The sequence below is a fragment of the Bufo gargarizans genome, chromosome 4, assembly GCF_014858855.1.
Source record: "Bufo gargarizans isolate SCDJY-AF-19 chromosome 4, ASM1485885v1, whole genome shotgun sequence".
NCBI lineage: Eukaryota > Metazoa > Chordata > Amphibia > Anura > Bufonidae > Bufo > Bufo gargarizans.
In genome coordinates, this window is record NC_058083.1 from 277,544,361 (window position 1) to 277,566,296 (window position 21,936).

The window sequence follows — 21,936 nt, forward strand, 5'->3', positions numbered from 1 at the left end:
ACCACAGCACAGGTGGCTTTTTTTTTCTGGAACGTTGCACTCCCAGAGCCCGAACAGTTTCCCTGCGCTAAAGCTATTTGTTCGCTGGGATAGTCTTGGTCCCTTTGAAGCATCTGAGGCTACCATAGCAATAGTTCCTAGGAAAGTACTGAATGTCCCATAGACTGCAATGTTAATAAATTACAATCTATGGTCACATGTTCAAGTCTCATAAGGGAACTTAAAGGCTATGTACACCTTTGCTGGCAATATTTTTATTATTATTGCATTGTACTCAGCTAAAAATCCTTTTTTCAATTTGTCTTTATTTTAAAAATTTGACCACTGTCTTTGTGCAGACTTGCATTTATCAAGCAGCAGGAACTGAATGTTCACTGTTTCATCAGGCAGCTTACCTAATGGGCTCCTTATTTCTGACCTTATAAACACTCATTATAACTCAATTCTTACCTTACTGATAAGAATGTGACTTAAATAGGTGTTTATGACCTTTTGGTAATTTAAAGAGATAAGGTTTATTAGATGACCAGCACAAAGTGAAAGTAAAAAGTATGATTCACACAGCTAGAAGAACAGCAAACCCTTTGTGACAGAATGGCTCAATATTTTTAATAAAGACCTACTGAAAAAAATTATTTTTAGCCCAAAATTAGTCAAATGCAAAAATTGCCCTGAAGGTGTACATAGCCTCTAATAGAAGTGTTAAAAAAAAAGTTTTTGAAAAAAATGTAAAATTCAAATACCCTATAATAAGAATAAACAATAAAAAGATCATTTGCACCGCCGCATCCCAAAATGCTCAGAAAGCACATACATGTATTTATCATGTACGGTGAATGTCATAATAGGAAAGAAAATAAAAAATCAAAATGGCCCTTTTGCCTTATCTGTCGCCTCACCCCCCCCCCCCCCAACAAAATAAAGTGATCAAAAAGGCATACATGCTAAAATAATATCAATAAAAACAGATTGTCATGCAAAAATGATCCCCCACAGTGCCCCATAGAAAACGTTATGAAGGTCAGAATATACTGATGCAATTTCCTTTTTAAAGTTATTTTGAAAGTATAAAAACAATACAAATGTGGTATCATTGTAATCGTACTGACCTGGAGAATATAAGGGACAGGTCAGTTTCACTGCATAGCAAACATTGTAAAAAAAAAAATCCATTAGGATTAGAGTTGAGCGAACACCTGGATGTTCGGGTTCGAGAAGTTCGGCCGAACATCCCGGAAATGTTCGGGTTCGGAATCCGAACCCGATCCGAACTTCGTCCCGAACCCGAACCCCATTGAAGTCAATGGGGACCCGAACTTTTCGGCACTAAAAAGGCTGTAAAACAGCCCAGGAAAGAGCTAGAGGGCTGCAAAAGGCAGCAACATGTAGGTAAATCCCCTGCAAACAAATGTGGATAGGGAAATGAATTAAAATAAAAATTAAATAAATAAAAATTAACCAAAATCAATTGGAGAGAGGTTCCATAGCAGAGAATCTGGCTTCCCGTCACCCACCACTGGAACAGTCCATTCTCAGATATTTAGGCCCCGGCACCCAGGCAGAGGAGAGAGGTCCCGTAACAGAGAATCTGTCTTCATGTCAGCAGAGAATTAGTCTGCATGTCATAGCAGAGAATGAGGCTTCACGTCAGCCACCACTGCAACAGTCCATTGGCATATATTTAGGCCCAGCACCCAGGCAGAGGAGGGAGGTCCCGTAACAGAGAATCTGTCTTCATGTCAGCAGAGAATTAGTCTGCATGTCATAGCAGAGAATGAGGCTTCACGTCAGCCACCACTGCAACAGTCCATTGGCATATATTTAGGCCCAGCACACACACAGGCAGAGGAGAGAGGTCCCGTAACAGAGAATCTGTCTTCATGTCAGCAGAGAATTAGTCTGCATGTCATAGCAGAGAATGAGGCTTCACGTCAGCCACCACTGCAACAGTCCATTGGCATATATTTAGGCCCAGCACACACACAGGCAGAGGAGAGAGGTCCCGTAACAGAGAATCTGGCTTCATGTCAGCAGAGAATCAGACTGCATGTCATAGCAGAGAATGAGGCTTCACGTCAGCCACCACTGCAACAGTCCATTGGCATATATTTAGGCCCAGCACACACACAGGCAGAGGAGAGAGGTCCCGTAACAGAGGATCTGGCTTCATGTCAGCAGAGAATCAGTCTGCATGTCATAGCAGAGAATCAGGCTTCACGTCAGCCACCACTGCAACAGTCCATTGTCATAAATTTAGGCCCAGCACCCAGGCAGAGGAGAGAGGTCCCGTAACAGACAATCTGGCTTCATGTCAGCAGAGAATTAGTCTGCATGTCATAGCAGAGAATCAGGCTTCACGTCAGCCACCACTGCAACAGTCCATTGGCATATATTTAGGCCTAGCACACAGGCAGAGGAGAGAGGTCCCGTAACAGACAATCTGGCTTCATGTCAGCAGAGAATCAGTCTGCATGTCATAGCAGAGAATGAGGCTTCACGTCACCCACCACTGCAACAGTCCATTGGCATATATTTAGGCCTAGCACACAGGCAGAGCAGAGAGGTCCCGTAACAGACAATCTGGCTTCATGACAGCAGAGAATCAGTCTGCATGTCATAGCAGAGAATGAGGCTTCACGTCACCCACCACTGCAACAGTCCATTGGCATATATTTAGGCCTAGCACACAGGCAGAGCAGAGAGGTCCCGTAACAGACGATCTGGCTTCATGTCAGCAGAGAATCAGTCTGCATGTCATAGCAGAGAATGAGGCTTCACGTCAGCCACCACTGCAACAGTCCATTGGCATATATTTAGGCCCAGCACCCAGGCAGAGGAGGGAGGTCCCGTAACAGAGAATCTGTCTTCATGTCAGCAGAGAATTAGTCTGCATGTCATAGCAGAGAATGAGGCTTCACGTCAGCCACCACTGCAACAGTCCATTGGCATATATTTAGGCCCAGCACACACACAGGCAGAGGAGAGAGGTCCCGTAACAGAGAATCTGTCTTCATGTCAGCAGAGAATTAGTCTGCATGTCATAGCAGAGAATGAGGCTTCACGTCAGCCACCACTGCAACAGTCCATTGGCATATATTTAGGCCCAGCACACACACAGGCAGAGGAGAGAGGTCCCGTAACAGACAATCTGGCTTCATGTCAGCAGAGAATTAGTCTGCATGTCATAGCAGAGAATGAGGCTTCACGTCACCCACCACTGCAACAGTCCATTGGCATATATTTAGGCCCAGCACCCAGGCAGAGGAGGGAGGTCCCGTAACAGAGAATCTGTCTTCATGTCAGCAGAGAATTAGTCTGCATGTCATAGCAGAGAATGAGGCTTCACGTCAGCCACCACTGCAACAGTCCATTGGCATATATTTAGGCCCAGCACACACACAGGCAGAGGAGAGAGGTCCCGTAACAGAGAATCTGGCTTCATGTCAGCAGAGAATTAGTCTGCATGTCATAGCAGAGAATGAGGCTTCACGTCACCCACCACTGCAACAGTCCATTGGCATATATTTAGGCCCAGCACCCAGGCAGAGGAGGGAGGTCCCGTAACAGAGAATCTGTCTTCATGTCAGCAGAGAATTAGTCTGCATGTCATAGCAGAGAATGAGGCTTCACGTCAGCCACCACTGCAACAGTCCATTGGCATATATTTAGGCCCAGCACACACACAGGCAGAGGAGAGAGGTCCCGTAACAGAGGATCTGGCTTCATGTCAGCAGAGAATCAGTCTGCATGTCATAGCAGAGAATCAGGCTTCACGTCACCCACCACTGTAAGAGTCAATTTTCATAAATTTAGGCCCAGAACCCAGGCAGAGGAGAAAGGTCCCGTAACAGACAATCTGGCTTCATGTCAGCAGAGAATCAGTCTTCATATCATAGCAGAGAATCAGGCTTCACGTCACCCACCACTGTAAGAGTCAATTTTCATAAATTTAGGCCCAGAACCCAGGCAGAGGAGAAAGGTCCCGTAACAGACAATCTGGCTTCATGTCAGCAGAGAATCTGGCTTCATATCATAGCAGAGAATCAGGCTTCACGTCACCCACCACTGTAAGAGTCAATTTTCATAAATTTAGGCCCAGAACCCAGGCAGAGGAGAAAGGTCCCGTAACAGACAATCTGGCTTCATGTCAGCAGAGAATCAGTCTTCATATCATAGCAGAGAATCAGGCTTCACGTCACCCACCACTGCAACAGTCCATTGGCATATATTTAGGCCTAGCACACAGGCAGAGCAGAGAGGTCCCGTAACAGACAATCTGGCTTCATGTCAGCAGAGAATCAGTCTGCATGTCATAGCAGAGAATGAGGCTTCACGTCACCCACCACTGCAACAGTCCATTGGCATATATTTAGGCCCAGAACCCAGGCAGAGGAGAAAGGTCCCGTAACAGACAATCTGGCTTCATGTCAGCAGAGAATCAGCCTTCATATCATAGCAGAGAATCAGGCTTCACGTCACCCACCACTGCAACAGTCCATTGGCATATATTTAGGCCTAGCACACAGGCAGAGCAGAGAGGTCCCGTAACAGACAATCTGGCTTCATGTCAGCAGAGAATCAGTCTGCATGTCATAGCAGAGAATGAGGCTTCACGTCACCCACCACTGCAACAGTCCATTGGCATATATTTAGGCCCAGAACACAGGCAGAGGAGAAAGGTCCCGTAACAGACAATCTGGCTTCATGTCAGCAGAGAATCAGTCTTCATATCATAGCAGAGAATCAGGCTTCACGTCACCCACCACTGCAACAGTCCATTGGCATATATTTAGGCCTAGCACACAGGCAGAGCAGAGAGGTCCCGTAACAGACAATCTGGCTTCATGACAGCAGAGAATCAGTCTGCATGTCATAGCAGAGAATCAGGCTTCACGTCAGCCACCACTGCAACAGTCCATTGTCATAAATTTAGGCCCAGCACCCAGGCAGAGGAGAGAGGTCCCGTAACAGACAATCTGGCTTCATGTCAGCAGAGAATTAGTCTGCATGTCATAGCAGAGAATCAGGCTTCATGTCAGCCACCACTGCAACAGTCCATTGGCATATATTTAGGCCTAGCACACAGGCAGAGGAGAGGTTCATTCAACTTTGGGTAGCATCGCAATATAATGGTAAAATGAAAATAAAAATAGGATTGAATGAGGAAGTGCCCTGGAGTCCAATAATATATGGTTATGGGGAGGTAGTTAATGTCTAATCTGGACAAGGGACGGACAGGTCCTGTGGGATCCATGCCTGGTTCATTTTTATGAACGTCAGCTTGTCCACATTGGCTGTAGACAGGCGGCTGCGTTTGTCTGTAATGACGCCCCCTGCCGTGCTGAATACACGTTCAGACAAAACGCTGGCTGCCGGGCAGGCCAGCACCTCCAAGGCATAAAAGGCTAGCTCTGGCCACGTGGACAATTTAGAGACCCAGAAGTTGAATGGGGCCGAACCATCAGTCAGTACGTGGAGGGGTGTGCACACGTACTGTTCCACCATGTTAGTGAAATGTTGCCTCCTGCTAACACGTTGCGTATCAGGTGGTGGTGCAGTTAGCTGTGGCGTGTTGACAAAAGTTTTCCACATCTCTGCCATGCTAACCCTGCCCTCAGAGGAGCTGGCCGTGACACAGCTGCCTTGGCGACCTCTTGCTCCTCCTCTGCCTTGGCCTTGGGCTTCCACTTGTTCCCCTGTGACATTTGGGAATGCTCTCAGTAGCGCGTCTACCAACGTGCGCTTGTACTCGCGCATCTTCCTATCACGCTCCAGTGCAGGAAGTAAGGTGGGCACATTGTCTTTGTAGCGTGGATCCAGCAGGGTGGCAACCCAGTAGTCCGCACAGGTTAAAATGTGGGCAACTCTGCTGTCGTTGCGCAGGCACTGCAGCATGTAGTCGCTCATGTGTGCCAGGCTGCCCAGGGATAAGGACAAGCTGTCCTCTGTGGGAGGCGTATCGTCATCGTCCTGCCTTTCCCCCCAGCCACGCACCAGTGATGGACCCGAGCTGCGTTGGGTGCCACCCCGCTGTGACCATGCTTCATCCTCATCCTCCTCCACCTCCTCCTCATCCTCGTCCTCCTCGTCCTCCAGTAGTGGGCCCTGGCTGGCCACATTTGTACCTGGCCTCTGCTGTTGCCAAAAACCTCCCTCTGAGTCACTTCGAAGAGACTGGCCTGAAAGTGCTAAAAATGACCCCTCTTCCTCCTCCTCCTCCTCCTCCTCCTGGGCCACCTCCTCTTCCATCATCGCCCTAAGTGTTTTCTCAAGGAGACATAGAAGTGGTATTGTAACGCTGATAACGGTGTCATCGCCACTGGCCATGTTGGTGGAGTACTCGAAACAGCGCAACAGGGCACACAGGTCTCGCATGGAGGCCCAGTCATTGGTGGTGAAGTGGTGCTGTTCTGTAGTGCGACTGACCCGTGCGTGCTGCAGCTGAAACTCCACTATGGCCTGCTGCTGCTCGCACAGTCTGTCCAGCATGTGCAAGGTGGAGTTCCACCTGGTGGGCACGTCGCATATGAGGCGGTGAGCGGGAAGGCCGAAGTTACGCTGTAGCGCAGACAGGCGAGCAGCAGCAGGATGTGAACGCCGGAAGCGCGAACAGACGGCCCGCACTTTATGCAGCAGCTCTGACATGTCGGGGTAGTTGTGAATGAACTTCTGCACCACCAAATTCAGCACATGCGCCAAGCAAGGGATGTGCGTCAAATTGGCTAGTCCCAGAGCTGCAACGAGATTTCGCCCATTATCACACACCACCAGGCCGGGCTTGAGGCTCACCGGCAGCAACCACTCGTCGGTCTGTTGTTCTATACCCCGCCACAACTCCTGTGCGGTGTGGGGCCTGTCCCCCAAACATATGAGTTTCAGAATGGCCTGCTGACGTTTACCCCGGGCTGTGCTGAAGTTGGTGGTGAAGGTGTGTGGCTGACTGGATGAGCAGGTGGAAGAAGAGGAGGAGGAAGCCGAGAAGGAGGAGGTGGCAACAGGAGGCAAAGAATGTTGCCCTGCGATCCTTGGCGGCGGAAGGACGTGCGCCAAACAGCTCTCCGCCTGGGGCCCAGCTGCCACTACATTTACCCAGTGTGCAGTTAGGGAGATATAGCGTCCCTGGCCGTGCTTACTGGTCCACGTATCTGTGGTTAGGTGGACCTTGCCACAGATGGCGTTGCGCAGTGCACACTTGATTTTATCAGATACTTGGTTGTGCAGGGAAGGCACGGCTCTCTTGGAGAAGTAGTGCCGGCTGGGAACAACATACTGTGGGACAGCAAGCGACATGAGCTGTTTGAAGCTGTCTGTGTCCACCAGCCTAAATGACAGCATTTCATAGGCCAGTAGTTTAGAAATGCTGGCATTCAGGGCCAGGGATCGAGGGTGGCTAGGTGGGAATTTACGCTTTCTATCAAATGTTTGTGAGATGGAGAGCTGAACGCTGGCGTGTGACATGGTTGAGACGCTTGGTGACGGAGGTGGTGGTGGTGGTGTTGGTGGTACATCCCCTGTTTGCTGGGCGGCAGGTGCCAACGTTCCTCCAGAGGCGGAGGAAGAGGCCGAGGCGGCAGCAGCAGAATAGGCCGAGGCGGCAGCAGCAGAAGAGGTAGCAGGGGGAGCCTGAGTGACTTCCTTGGTTTTAAGGTGTTTACTCCACTGCAGTTCATGCTTTGCATGCAGGTGCCTGGTCATGCAGGTTGTGCTCAGGTTCAGAACGTTAATGCCTCGCTTCAGGCTCTGATGGCACAGCGTGCAAACCACTCGGGTCTTGTCGTCAGCACATTGTTTGAAGAAGTGCCATGCCAGGGAACTCCTTGAAGCTGCCTTTGGGGTGCTCGGTCCCAGATGGCGGCGGTCAGTAGCAGGCGGAGTCTCTTGGCGGCGGGTGTTCTGCTTTTGCCCACTGCTCCCTCTTTTGCTACGCTGTTGGCTCGGTCTCACCACTGCCTCTTCCTCCGAACTGTGAAAGTCAGTGGCACGACCTTCATTCCATGTGGGGTCTAGGACCTCATCGTCCCCTGCATCGTCTTCCACCCAGTCTTGATCCCTGACCTCCTGTTCAGTCTGCACACTGCAGAAAGACGCAGCAGTTGGCACCTGTGTTTCGTCATCATCAGAGACATGCTGAGGTGGTATTCCCATGTCCTCATCATCAGGAAACATAAGTGGTTGTGCGTCAGTGCATTCTATGTCTTTCACCGCTGGGGAAGGGCTAGGTGGATGCCCTTGGGAAACCCTGCCAGCGGAGTCTTCAAACAGCATAAGAGACTGCTGCATAACTTGAGGCTGAGACAGTTTCCCTGGTATGCATGGGGGTGATGTGACAGACTGATGGGGTTGGTTTTCAGGCGCCATCTGTGCGCTTTCTGCAGAAGACTGGGTGGGAGATAATGTGAACGTGCTGGATCCACTGTCGGCCACCCAATTGACTAATGCCTGTACCTGCTCAGGCCTTACCATCCTTAGAACGGCATTGGGCCCCACCATATATCGCTGTAAATTCTGGCGGCTACTGGGACCTGAGGTAGTTGGTACACTAGGACGTGTGGATGTGGCAGAACGGCCACGTCCTCTCCCAGCACCAGAGGGTCCACTAACACCACCACGACCATGTCCACGTCCGCGTCCCTTACTAGATGTTTTTCTCATTGTTATGGTTCACCACAACAACAAATATATTATTTGGCCCAATGTATTGTATTCAAATTCAGCGGGATATAAATTTGAGGCCTAGTATTTAGGCGCTGGGTGACCGGTATGGATTTAGTGACAGAATTAGACTTGGAAATGCACAGAAGCGTGTGTGTGAAGTTATTCTGAATGACCCTATGTGCACCTTCAATATGATCTACCCTTTTAGGGATAGATTTCAAATAGCTCTGATATAGCAGAAACGACTAAATTATGAAATTGCTAAATTGGGAATTGTATTTCAACCCAGAACAAAAAATGTGCTTTGACGGACACTAAATAACTTTCCCAGCCACAACAGGACAGCGGTAACGAGAGATTTAGCGGGATATAAATTTGAGGCCTAGTATTTAGGCGCTGGGTGACAGGTATGGGTTTAGTGACAGAATTAGACTTGGAAATACACAGTAGCGGGTGTGTGTGAAGTTATTCTGAATGACCCAATGTGCACCTTGAATATTATATACCCTTTTAGGGATAGATTTCAAATAGCTCTGATATAGCAGAAACCACTAAATTATGAAATTGCTAAATTGGGAATTGTATTTCAACCCAGAACAAGAAATGTGCTTGAACGGACACTAAATAACTCGCCCAGCTACAGCACTAGGGACAGATTTAGCGGGATATAAATTTGAGGCCTAGTATTTAGGCGCTGGGTGACAGGTATGGGTTTAGTGCCAGAATTAGACTTGGAAATACACAGTAGCGGGTGTGTGTGAAGTTATTCTGAATGACCCAATGTGCACCTTGAATATTATATACCCTTTTAGGGATAGATTTCAAATAGCTCTGATATAGCAGAAACCACTAAATTATGAAATTGCTAAATTGGGAATTGTATTTCAACCCAGAACAAGAAATGTGCTTGAACGGACACTAAATAACTCGCCCAGCTACAGCACTAGGGACAGATTTAGCGGGATATAAATTTGAGGCCTAGTATTTAGGCGCTGGGTGACAGGTATGGGTTTAGTGCCAGAATTAGACTTGGAAATACACAGTAGCGGGTGTGTGTGAAGTTATTCTGAATGACCCAATGTGCACCTTGAATATTATATACCCTTTTAGGGATAGATTTCAAATAGCTCTGATATAGCAGAAACCACTAAATTATGAAATTGCTAAATTGGGAATTGTATTTCAACCCAGAACAAGAAATGTGCTTGAACGGACACTAAATAACTCGCCCAGCTACAGCACTAGGGACAGATTTAGCGGGATATAAATTTGAGGCCTAGTATTTAGGCGCTGGGTGACAGGTATGGGTTTAGTGACAGAATTAGACTTGGAAATACACAGTAGCGGGTGTGTGTGAAGTTATTCTGAATGACCCAATGTGCACCTTGAATATTATATACCCTTTTAGGGATAGATTTCAAATAGCTCTGATATAGCAGAAACCACTAAATTATGAAATTGCTAAATTGGGAATTGTATTTCAACCCAGAACAAGAAATGTGCTTGAACGGACACTAAATAACTCGCCCAGCTACAGCACTAGGGACAGATTTAGCGGGATATAAATTTGAGGCCTAGTATTTAGGCGCTGGGTGACAGGTATGGGTTTAGTGACAGAATTAGACTTGGAAATACACAGTAGCGGGTGTGTGTGAAGTTATTCTGAATGACCCAATGTGCACCTTGAATATTATATACCCTTTTAGGGATAGATTTCAAATAGCTCTGATATAGCAGAAACCACTAAATTATGAAATTGCTAAATTGGGAATTGTATTTCAACCCAGAACAAGAAATGTGCTTGAACGGACACTAAATAACTCGCCCAGCTACAGCACTAGGGACAGATTTAGCGGGATATAAATTTGAGGCCTAGTATTTAGGCGCTGGGTGACAGGTATGGGTTTAGTGCCAGAATTAGACTTGGAAATACACAGTAGCGGGTGTGTGTGAAGTTATTCTGAATGACCCAATGTGCACCTTGAATATTATATACCCTTTTAGGGATAGATTTCAAATAGCTCTGATATAGCAGAAACCACTAAATTATGAAATTGCTAAATTGGGAATTGTATTTCAACCCAGAACAAGAAATGTGCTTGAACGGACACTAAATAACTCGCCCTGCCACAACAGGACAGCGTTAACGAGAGATTTAGCAGGATATAAATTTGAGGCCTAGTATTTAGGCGCTGGGTGACAGGTATGGGTTTAGTGACAGAATTAGACTTAGAAATACACAGTAGCGGGTGTGTGTGAAGTTATTCTGAATGACCCAATGTGCACCTTGAATATTATATACCCTTTTAGGGATAGATTTCAAATAGCTCTGATATAGCAGAAACCACTAAATTATGAAATTGCTAAATTGGGAATTGTATTTCAACCCAGAACAAAAAATGTGCTTTGACGGACACTAAATAACTTTCCCAGCCACAACAGGACAGCGTTAACGAGAAAAAAATAAACAGACTATTGCTGGTTAAATGCACTTGGTGTGACAGCTTCACCCTGATGTAGGCTTTAGCCAAAAAACAACCACACCATTGAGGGTTAAATGCACTTGGTGACAGGCGCAGCTTGCCCCTGATTTAGTATATGGCCAAAAAATGAACAGACTATTGCTGGTTAAATGCACTTGGTGTGACAGCTTCACCCTGATGTAGGCTTTAGCCAAAAAACAACCACACCATTGAGGGTTAAATGCACTTGGTGACAGGCGCAGCTTGCCCCTGATTTAGTATATGGCCAAAAAATGAACAGACTATTGCTGGTTAAATGCACTTGGTGTGACAGCTTCACCCTGATGTAGGCTTTAGCCAAAAAACAACCACACCATTGAGGGTTAAATGCACTTGGTGACAGGCGCAGCTTGCCCCTGATTTTGTATATGGCCAAAAAATGAACAGACTATTGCTGGTTAAATGCACTTGGTGTGACAGCTTCACCCTGATGTAGGCTTTAGCCAAAAAACAACCACACCATTGAGGGTTAAATGCACTTGGTCGCAGCTTGTGCTGGCGCACCACAAGACACAAAATGGCCGCCGATCACCCCAGAAAAATGTGACTGACAAACGGTCTGTGCAGCCTAAAAACAGTGAGCAATTGAGGATCAGCAGCTCAATGATCCACAGCTGCAGATCGATCAGTTAATCAAGTCCTTTGGAGGAGTTAATCTGCCTAATCTCGCCCTACTGTCGCAGCCGCAACCTCTCCCTACGCTAATCAGAGCAGAGTGACGGGCGGCGCTATGTGACTCCAGCTTAAATAGAGGCTGGGTCACATGGTGCTCTGGCCAATCACAGCCATGCCAATAGTAGGCATGGCTGTGATGGCCTCTTGGGGCAAGTAGTATGACGCTTGTTGATTGGCTGCTTTGCAGCCTTTCAAAAAGCGCCAAGAAAGCGTCACAAAAGCGCGAAGAAAGCGACGAACACCGAACCCGAACCCGGACTTTTACGAAAATGTCCGGGTTCGGGTCCGTGTCACGGACACCCCAAAATTCGGTACGAACCCGAACTATACAGTTCGAGTTCGCTCATCCCTAATTAGGATTTTTTTTTTTACAGCTTCCACCTACAGTGTATGGAACAGTGCCATTAGAAATTATAACTTGTCCCTCAAAAAACAAACCCTCATACAGCTGTGTGAATGGAAAAATAAAAAGTTATGGCTCCGGGAAGGCAAGGAGTAAAAAATGAAACAGCAAAAAATGGAAAATCTCGGGGTCCTGACAGGGTTATTGTTTTATGTGAAGTGAGTAATAATTAATCAAAGGATAACCCCTTTAGAATAGTCATAGGGATTTGACGACCTGTAACAAGAAAAAAGTGTTCAACTCAATATGCTTGTATTTCCAGTAAATCCATGGAAGGAACCATTATCTTTTCTTATTCCACAGTGATGGTATGTAGTACTCACCAGCTTATGTATTTCACATTCTAAATTCTGTATACAGTCGAGTTTTCTCTTGCGACATCGCTGTGCAGCTATTCTGTTTTTGCTCCGCCGTCGAATGTCATGAATGAATTCCAACTGTTCTGAGGTCAGCTTGTGCATTTTTATCATCATCTGGAAATCATTACGTGGAAGATCTGTGATTTGATCAACTGGAAAGGGCAGCTTAACCTACAGGACAGAAGAAAGCATAATAAAATACTGTTCAAAAGGTGGAAATCTGACAACATAAGGAACTATTTTGGTTGTGTATTTGATGACTAAATGAGAGTCTTCACCTAGTATAGACAGTGAATATTGCATTACATCAAACTATAACATACAACATATGTAGGGCATATGTACAACTACAAAAATTGTACTAAGTAATAATATGCAATGCATTTGGAAAGTCTTCAGACCCTTTTACTATTTTCACGTTTTGTTTCTGCTAAAATAAAAAGGAAAATCAGGTTTTCCCCCATCAATCTGCATTCAATACCCCATAATGAGAAAGTGAAAACAGAATCTTAGACATTTAAAAAAATGTATTAAAAACAAAAAACTAAAATTTTGCATGGACAAAAGTATTCAGACCCTTTGCTATGACCCTTGAAATTTAGCTCTGGGGGCATACCATTTCTATACCTTGATTGGACTCCACCTGTGGTTATTTCACTTGATTGGACATGATTTGGAAAGACACACTCCTGTATATATAAGGTCTCACAGCTGACAATGCATATCAGAGCACAAATCAAGTCATGAAAATGAAAGAGCTACCTATAGTGCACAGAGACATGATTATGCAGGGGAACAGATCTGGAGAAGGGTACAAAAAATTTCTACTGCACTGAAAAGAGCAAAATGGCCTCCATAATTCTTATATGGAAGAAGTTTGACAAAATCAGGACTCCTTCTAGAGCTGGCCTCCCCACCAAACCAAGTAATCAAGAGAGAAGGGCCTCTTATGAGTGGTGACCAAGAGACCAATAGTCACCCTGACTAAGCTCCAAAGATTTTGTGTGTAGATGGGAGAAATGTTCATGAGTTTAACCATCACTGCAGCACTTGGGCTTTATGGCAGGGTTGGGCAGAAGGAAACATCTCCTCAGTAAAAGACACATGAAAGCCCAGACAATGAGAGTCAGATTTAACTTTTTGGTCTCAATTCTAAGCGTCATGTCTGGAGAAAACCAGGCACTGCTCCTCAACTGCCCAATACCATCCCTAGAATGATGGTGGCATCATATAGATATAGCAAATGGCTTCCAGACTTAAGTTACTATTCAAGTCTCTACAACCTAGAAGATTCTAATCCTGCCCCGGCTAACTTGGAAGACTTAAACTCTTACCTCAACTCCCTGGACATGCCCAAAATAACTGCCCCCCAACTTTAGGCTCTTAACTCTCAAATAACTATAGAGGAAGTGGTGATTAACTCCTTACTACGCGATAAAGCCCCAGGCCAGGATGGCTTTGCCCGTACTTAAGGTATTTCTGCCAATCTGCCCTTACATCTGTATCATTCCCCACTGAAAACCTGCAGGCAATTATAATCACCCTCCCCAGGCCGGGTAAAACCCCCCGATAGGCCTCAAAATTTCAGACCTAGCTCTCTATTGAACCTGGACATAAAAATCTACGCAAAACTGCTGGCTATGCTGTTGGCCAAGATTCTTCCCTCTATTATCAACGAGGATCAAACTGGCTTTGTTCCCACTCAACAACCCTACTATAATACAAGGAGAATGCTGGGCATTTTCCACAATGTAAAATCGCACAGAACTCCCATATTGGCCTTGGACTCAGAGAAGGCTTTCGATAGGCTCCGCTGGTCGTTTGCCTTCTCGGTGCTCTCACAGATAGGCTTCCAGGGCCCTATTGTGAAGGCTATTGGAGCTCTTTATAGCAGCCCAACAGCTAACATTTTTGTAAACGGAGCCCTTTCAGAGGCGTTCAATCTAACAAACGGCACCAGGCAGGGTTGCCCCCTGTCCCCCTTGATTTTTATAATAGCCATGGAACCTTTAACACAAGCAATTAGGCAGGATCCGCAAATGTCCGGAGTGTTAATAGGGAGTCGCTCCCATGTCATATCCCTCTAAGCGGATGACGTGCTCCTTTTTCTCGCAAACCCAGAGGTCTCCTTAGAAGCGGTGATGGATCAAATATCTTGTTACGGTGATCTCTCATATTACCACCTTAACTCCTCAAAAACTCAAGCCTTGCCAGGTAACCCGTGGTGACAACTCTCCGAACCACATGGGACTTTGGCAAAAGGAAAGCATTAAATATCTAGGTACTAATATGACCCATTCTGTGTCATAACTATATGCACTTAAGTATGGCTCTCTCTTACTCTCCACTGAAAGGGAATTAATAGACTTTAATAAACACGAAACCTCTTGGATGGGGAGGATTGCGGCTTTTAAGATGTTCATCCTCCGTAAATTTCTCTATATGTATTGCACCCTGCCTGTTTCAATCCCAGAGAAAGGTTTTACCCGGGCACAAACATTACTATCCAAATACATCTGGAAAGGGAAACAACCCAGAGTTGCTAGAGGGATTATGACCCTGGGTTCACACCTGAGCATTCGCGATGGAGCGCTCTGTATGCGCGATTGTACCGGCGTTTGCAATCGCGCATACAGAGACAAGCGAACGCCCATTGTCGCGCGTTCCCGGAAGTCTATGTACGGGAACGCGCGACAAAACGCCCCAAAAAAGCTCAAGAACTTTTTTGAGCGTCGGGCGTTTTACAGCGCGATCATACGCGCTGTAAAACGCCCAGGTGAGAACCATTCTCATAGGAAAGTATTGGTTTCTCCTTGTTGAGCGTTTTACAGCGCGAAGGGACGCGCTGTAAAACGCTCAGGTGTGAACCCAGGGTAAGGAGAAATCGTCGCTTGGGGGGCCTAGCTGTTCCGGACCTTAGATTGTACTATGTAGCATCGATGGCTTCAATGCTAAAGGGATGGGCAAGATCAGATACAGAAATCCAATGGGTTCATTTGGAAATGGCACAGATCTGTTACATCTACCATTTTGGAAATCCCCCATCCCCAAACATCAGAGCCCGACAGTGCTGGCATCTGTAAAGGCCTGGACTCAATATCACACTTTAGTTCACTCTGATAGCCCCCCTTCACTCACCTCTATAACGTCTTTCTATGCTCCAAGCTATGCTCCCACACTCTGAACACAAATCGGAGAGTGGAGAGCTCGTTTTAATCCTTTCAAGAACTTTGGGACTATTTATCCCTCCCTGCGATTGAATTTTACAAATACCTCCAGATTCGTCATTTGAAAGTCCTTCGAAAGTCTTTACAACCGTCAGGTTTAAAAATGGACAAGCTAGCAAAGGCATTTATTTCGAGCAATGCTAAAGGGCTGAAACCTTTATATAACGCTATACTCCACCCAACCCAATTTAAATGCTCCCACCCCATGCGTACATGGGAGAGGACCTTAAATGTATACATCACAGACACAGAATGGCTTGGAGCCCTCAAGGCCATCCACAAATATCTTAAATGTACCTTACCACATTGAGTCAGCGCTTAAGACAGTATTACATTGGTATTATACGCCAGACAGGCTGGCACTTATGTACTCCGGCGTTTCTAATCTTTGCTGGAGGGGTTGTTGAAATAAGGGAGAACTTTTCCACATCCTATGGCAGTGTCCGGCCCTCGGATCTTATTGGTCTGCTTGCACTGACATGTTGAGCCGATTGTTGCAATGTAGGATTAGCTGGTCCCCTCAGCTAGTTTTACTTTTCATAAGTATTAACAGTGTCCCAATCCATTGTAGAACACTGTTCGGTATATTCTGTGTATTAGCTAAGCTGATGTTACTGAGAAAGTGGAAATCCCCAGACGTGCCAGTGTTGAGAGAACTAATCTCTGCCATAAACACGACTTATGCTTACGAAAAAATTATATCACTGGGCAACGGTTGTTTCACCCAATTTCAGTTGCAATGGCGGGCTTGGACAAACTGCTCACTACCTTAGATACTATCACCCAAACACATACTTCTCCTTAATAGCACTGGACAAAAATAGGCTTAAGGGCTTGACCTGACTAGGTGGCGATACCCCAAAGTGTAAGGAGGTTACCCTCTCTCAGGCTTGATGATTGTAACTGTAATGCTCCTTTCTCACAGTGTATCCTGTCTGGGTATTCCCGGTTATTGTTTTATATGCCATGTAAAACCTCAATAAAAACGATTGAAACGAAAAACAATCGAACATCTCTGCAGAGACGTGAAAATGGCTGTCCATTTATGATCAATTGAGAGGATCTGCAGAGAAGAATGGCAGAAAATCCTCAAATCCAGATATGTAAACCTTGTGGCATCATATCCAAGAAGACTGGAGGCTGTAATCACTAAGTACTAAGTAAAGGGTCTAAATACTTATGTCAATGCAATATTTTAGTTTTTCCTTTAAAATATATTAACAAAGATTTTGAACATTCTGTTTTCACTTTGTCATTATGGGGTATTGAGTGTAGAATGACGAGAATCAATTCTTTTATTTTTTTTAGCACAAGGCCACTACATAACAAAATCTGAAGACTTTCCAAATGCACTGTACTCCATTTATAACACCTAATAACTTGAATACGCCTTAAAGGCTATGAGCACCTTCAGAGGCAATTTCTTTTTATGATTGGTCGAACTTAAAATGCAAAGGGTGCTACTAGAGCATGTCAGTTCTATACAGAAAAAAGAACTTCATATTTTTAATAAAGACCAATTTAAAAAATGTATTTTAGCTCAAAATGAATACAAGGCAATAATTAAAAAAAAAATGCCTCCAAAGGTGTACTTAGTCTTTAACCCGCAGGAAACCAGCGCCGTACATGGGGGTGGGGGGGATTTGAAATCCCAACGCCGTACAGGGTATGCACGCCCGATCAGCTGCGGGGATCCAGCAGTCACTGATAGCCGCTGACCGCAGCAAGTGCGGTATCCTGATGGGTCCCGGGTGTTTATCGGGTCCCCACGCTGCTGTGATGAGGACCCGATGGCTTGGACGGCAACACAATGCCTTCCTTAGGCATCATGGCTGCCTTCATGCGAGATCGAGCCTTGGATCTCAAAGGAAGCAGGCTGTAAGTGTACTACATTCAGTAATACACTTACAGCCAATGCATTACAATACAGATGTATTGTAATGCATGGTACAGGAAATAAGACCCCCAAAAGTTGAAGTCCCAGAGTGGAACAAAAAATTAAGCCCAAAAAAAAAAAAGTTTTCAAAAATTACAAATTAAAAGTTTCAAGTAAAAAAATTAATTTAAAAAAGCGTCCTTTTCCCAAAATAAAGAGAAAAGTAGACATATTAGGTATCGCTGCGTCCTTATTGACCATCTCTATAAAAATATCACATGATCCACCCCGTCAGGTGAACGCCATAAAAAAGTAAAAATAAAAAAAAACAATGCCAAAACAACCATTTTCTAGTCACCTTGCCTTACAAACAGTGTAATACCAAGTGATCAAAAAGCTATGTACCCCAAAATGATACCAATCAAACCATCATCTCATCTCACAAAAAATGAGACCCTACCTAGGACAATCTCCCTGAAAATAAAAAATATATATCTCTCAGAAAATGGCAACACAAAAACAAGATTTTATTGTATTCAAAATGGCTTTCACTGTGTAAAACTTGACAAAAATAAAATTGATATACATATTGGGTATACAACCTGCTCTACAAAAATATCACATGATATGCCCCCTCAGGGGCTGTAAAAAAATATAAAAAAACTATGCCAAAACAGCCATTTTTTTCACCTTGCCTCACAAAAACTGTAATACCAAGCAAGCAAAAAGTCTTTTGTACCCCAAAATGGTACCAATGAAAACATCACCTCATCCCGCAACAAATGAGCCCCTACATAAGACTTAAAAAATAAAAACCAATGGCACCCGTAAACCAAGCCATATGGCGCTAATTCCATTCTGAATCGTGCCATGTGCCCCCACAGCAGTTTACCACCACATATGCCATATTCAGGAGAAAATGGGTAACAAATTATGGGGTGCTGTTTCTCCTGTTACCCCTTGTGAAAATGAAAAATTTGGAGCTAAAGCAACATTTTATTGGAAGAAATGAAACTTTTCATTTTCACAGAAAAATTCTGTAAAACGCATAGCGGGTCAAAGTGCTCAGTACCCCTCTTAATATATTCATTAAGGGGTGTAGTTTCCAAAATGGGGTCACTTTTTGAGGGTTTCCATTGAAGGGGAACGTCAGGGTCTCTTCAAATATAAATTGGTGCCTAAAAACCATTCTAGCAAAATCTGCCTCCAAAATCCATATGGCACTTCTTTGTTTTTGACCACTTCCACGTGCCCATAGAGCAGTTTACCACCACATATCGGGCATTTCTGTAAACTGCAAAATCAGTGTAAAAAATATTGAGGTTTATTTTTCTGTTAACCCTTTCTGTATTGCAAGAAAATTGATTAACATAAAAAAATATACAAAAAAAGGGAAATTTTGAAATTTTACCTCCATTTTCTTTTAATTCTTGTGGAACACGGCAAGGGTTACGTTTGTAACATCAGTTTTTAATAATTTGAGGGGTGTCGTTTCTAAAATGGGGTCATTTATGGGTGGTTTCGATTAAGGTGAAAAATGGCTCTGTACAGAAGGGGTTAATGGCAACTTGTTATTACGTTTAGGGTTACTAATCCATCAGCATGTACTTTTGCAGCTGGGCTTAGCTTTCTAAACATGTTCAGATAAGGCAGAAGACAGTAATGACCAGGGTAGTACACAAAAATCATAGAATAGGCCTTACTCTCAACAAATATACTACTTTCTAAGTTAACTTTAAAGAGGGCCTTTACTACTCCCGACATGCCTGTTTTAATAGCTACATGCATTCCCCATGTAATACCAATTCTGGAGCATCTCTTATGGCTCTATGTTGTGCCATTCCTTTATTATTACTACTAGAAGTTATGAATTAATTTCTAGCAGTCTGCAGTAAGGGAACAGAAGGGTGGTAACACAATGAGGGTGTCTGTCTGAAAATGGCAGCACTGATTGGATAGAGTGAGTCTGTGCAGGTACACCCCCCCAACTTGTTACCACCCCTCTGTACCCTTACTGCAGACTGCTAGCAATTCATTCATAATTTCTAGTAGAAATAATAAAGGAACGGCACAACAGAGTAATAATAGAGGCTCCAGAATTGTTATTACATGGGGAATGCATGTAGCCATCAAACAGGCATAACATAAGTCTATAGAGGTTGGAGGTATGTTTTTCACACCTACAGCTACACATTCCTGCTTCACCTCACACAGTCAAGAGTTAAATTCTACAACTCTTGCTGCCTGTAGCCGCCTCTGAGGTGAGCTCAGTGCATAAGCATCTACTGAACTGGAAGGAAACAATATCATCTCTTTGCAGTGAGCTTCTTACAATGGCTGATACCAGCAAGACTACAGTCCCTATGCCACTCATGTGGACTGATCTTGTTTTGGCAGATCTTTACTAAGTAATGGCTGCCACTAGACTAACAAAATTTGCATCACGTGAGTTTTTTCTCCTAAATCTGTGTGACTATCATTTGTCATGTCAAATGACTTAAAATGGTTACAATGTGAAGCTTCACCGACATATTATCCAAAGTGTTCTTCAGCGACTGTCCCATGTGATGAGGCATTCTAATGCATGTCATTACAATGACAAAGGCTTCTGCTGAAAGAAACTAATGAAAGAACAAATTGTACAACCAGACATCAAATCTACTGTTCCATAGAAATTAGTCAAAGATGATGTTACAGATAGGACAGAAGACAATAAAATAAAATAAACTTAGGCACTTTGCATTGTGTTGATTTTTATTTGGTTTTCATATACAAGGCAACTTTGTGTACATGTGACGTTTCGGTCCTACGTGGACCTTTTTCAATCACTTCTCCTAAGGAGACCACATGATGAGATTTCATCTTCCTCAAACCATCTTCCCTCTTTCTCTTCTCATGGCAACTAGTGTTTGAAAAAGGTCCATGTTGGACCAAAAGGTCACATGTACACAAGTAAGTTGCCTTGCATATGAAAACCAAATAAAAATCGACACAATACGTCAAACAAATCAAACAAATCTTAAGTTTATTTTATTTGATTGTCTTCTACGGGGTTGGGACCCCACGACTAGAGCACCTGAATAATAGGACATGAGTGCCACATTCTACCTAAAGATAGGACAGAAGCATTATGGCCATAGGCTCCACGGCTACTGGTCACACTTCCTCTGCCTGGATCATTGTAATGGAGGTGCTATCCATTATGTGGGGTAACAGTTGTATATCTTGCTCTATAAAAAACTTTCCAATAAGAAATGTAGTTATTGGATTAGGCAGAGATTACAGTGGCAAAGGAGTAAGTGTATGTAGTGGTACATATCTACCTCCAACCAGAGAAGCAGATCTTTAGAAAAAGGTCAGGTAATGGACAAAGAGAAGCAAGCACAACTCTCGACTGTAATGTGGTTGGTCATTAAATTCTGACCACCCGCCAACTGTGGTCAACTTCACAGGCCATGCAAAGTAACTAAAAAATGATAAATATATTTATGCCTGTGTTTCTGTCTTGCTGCGCAAGAGTTAAAAACAGGTGAAAATCTAAGAGATGTGTGTGGGAAGAGACTGACAACTGTCAAGTCGGCTAATTACCTGGTAATGTTAAAAGAAAAGTTTTGTCTCCATAAACAAAACAAAAAGTTGAACAGAATACATTAAATTCGGAGTATCAGACATTTAAAAAACGATTTTTTTTTAATTTCAAGCTCTGATCATGGGAATGATGTTTTTAGAATGCTACATGTTGCCGGCAGACAAACATATGATTCACTTACTAAAACTAACTGTACAGTTTGTGACACTGAATGTAGCAGTCTCCTGGAGTGTACAGAGTAGGGCCTCACATGAAGTGTGCCACAATACAATGCCCGCTGCCACATGTGTGGAGCGGTCACTTCTTAGACACAGCTCAACTGGATACGGGAAGTATATGGAGGTGCGTGCCCATGGGTTCCCTATTATACAGCTGGTGCTACTATTGCAACGCTGAGGTAATACGGTGTAGTGAAGGCAATTTGAAACTGTGTTTTTTGGTAATGCAGTCTATTTTTTTTCACCACACACAGCATACCCTACTTAGTGTTTTTGTGGCCATTTTCCCCTCACAGTTTCATTAAATTTTACCTACCGGTATATATTTACTGTGTTGATCCAGAGGAAGGCAAAAAAAAAAAAAAAACTATGAGGTTGGTGCCTACTCCCAGCTCCAAATCTGGCAATCAGA

General features: G+C 44.3%; 1 protein-coding gene across 1 annotated transcript in view; it reads right to left on the reverse strand.

Annotated features, from left to right (window-relative positions):
* The window catches only part of BACH2 (BTB domain and CNC homolog 2), a 316,933-nt gene that overhangs the window by 13,808 nt on the left and 281,189 nt on the right, over positions 1-21,936 (reverse strand). The window contains 1 exon segment of the mRNA XM_044289211.1: positions 12,579-12,785. Within this exon segment, the coding sequence (XP_044145146.1) occupies positions 12,579-12,785 (207 nt within the window).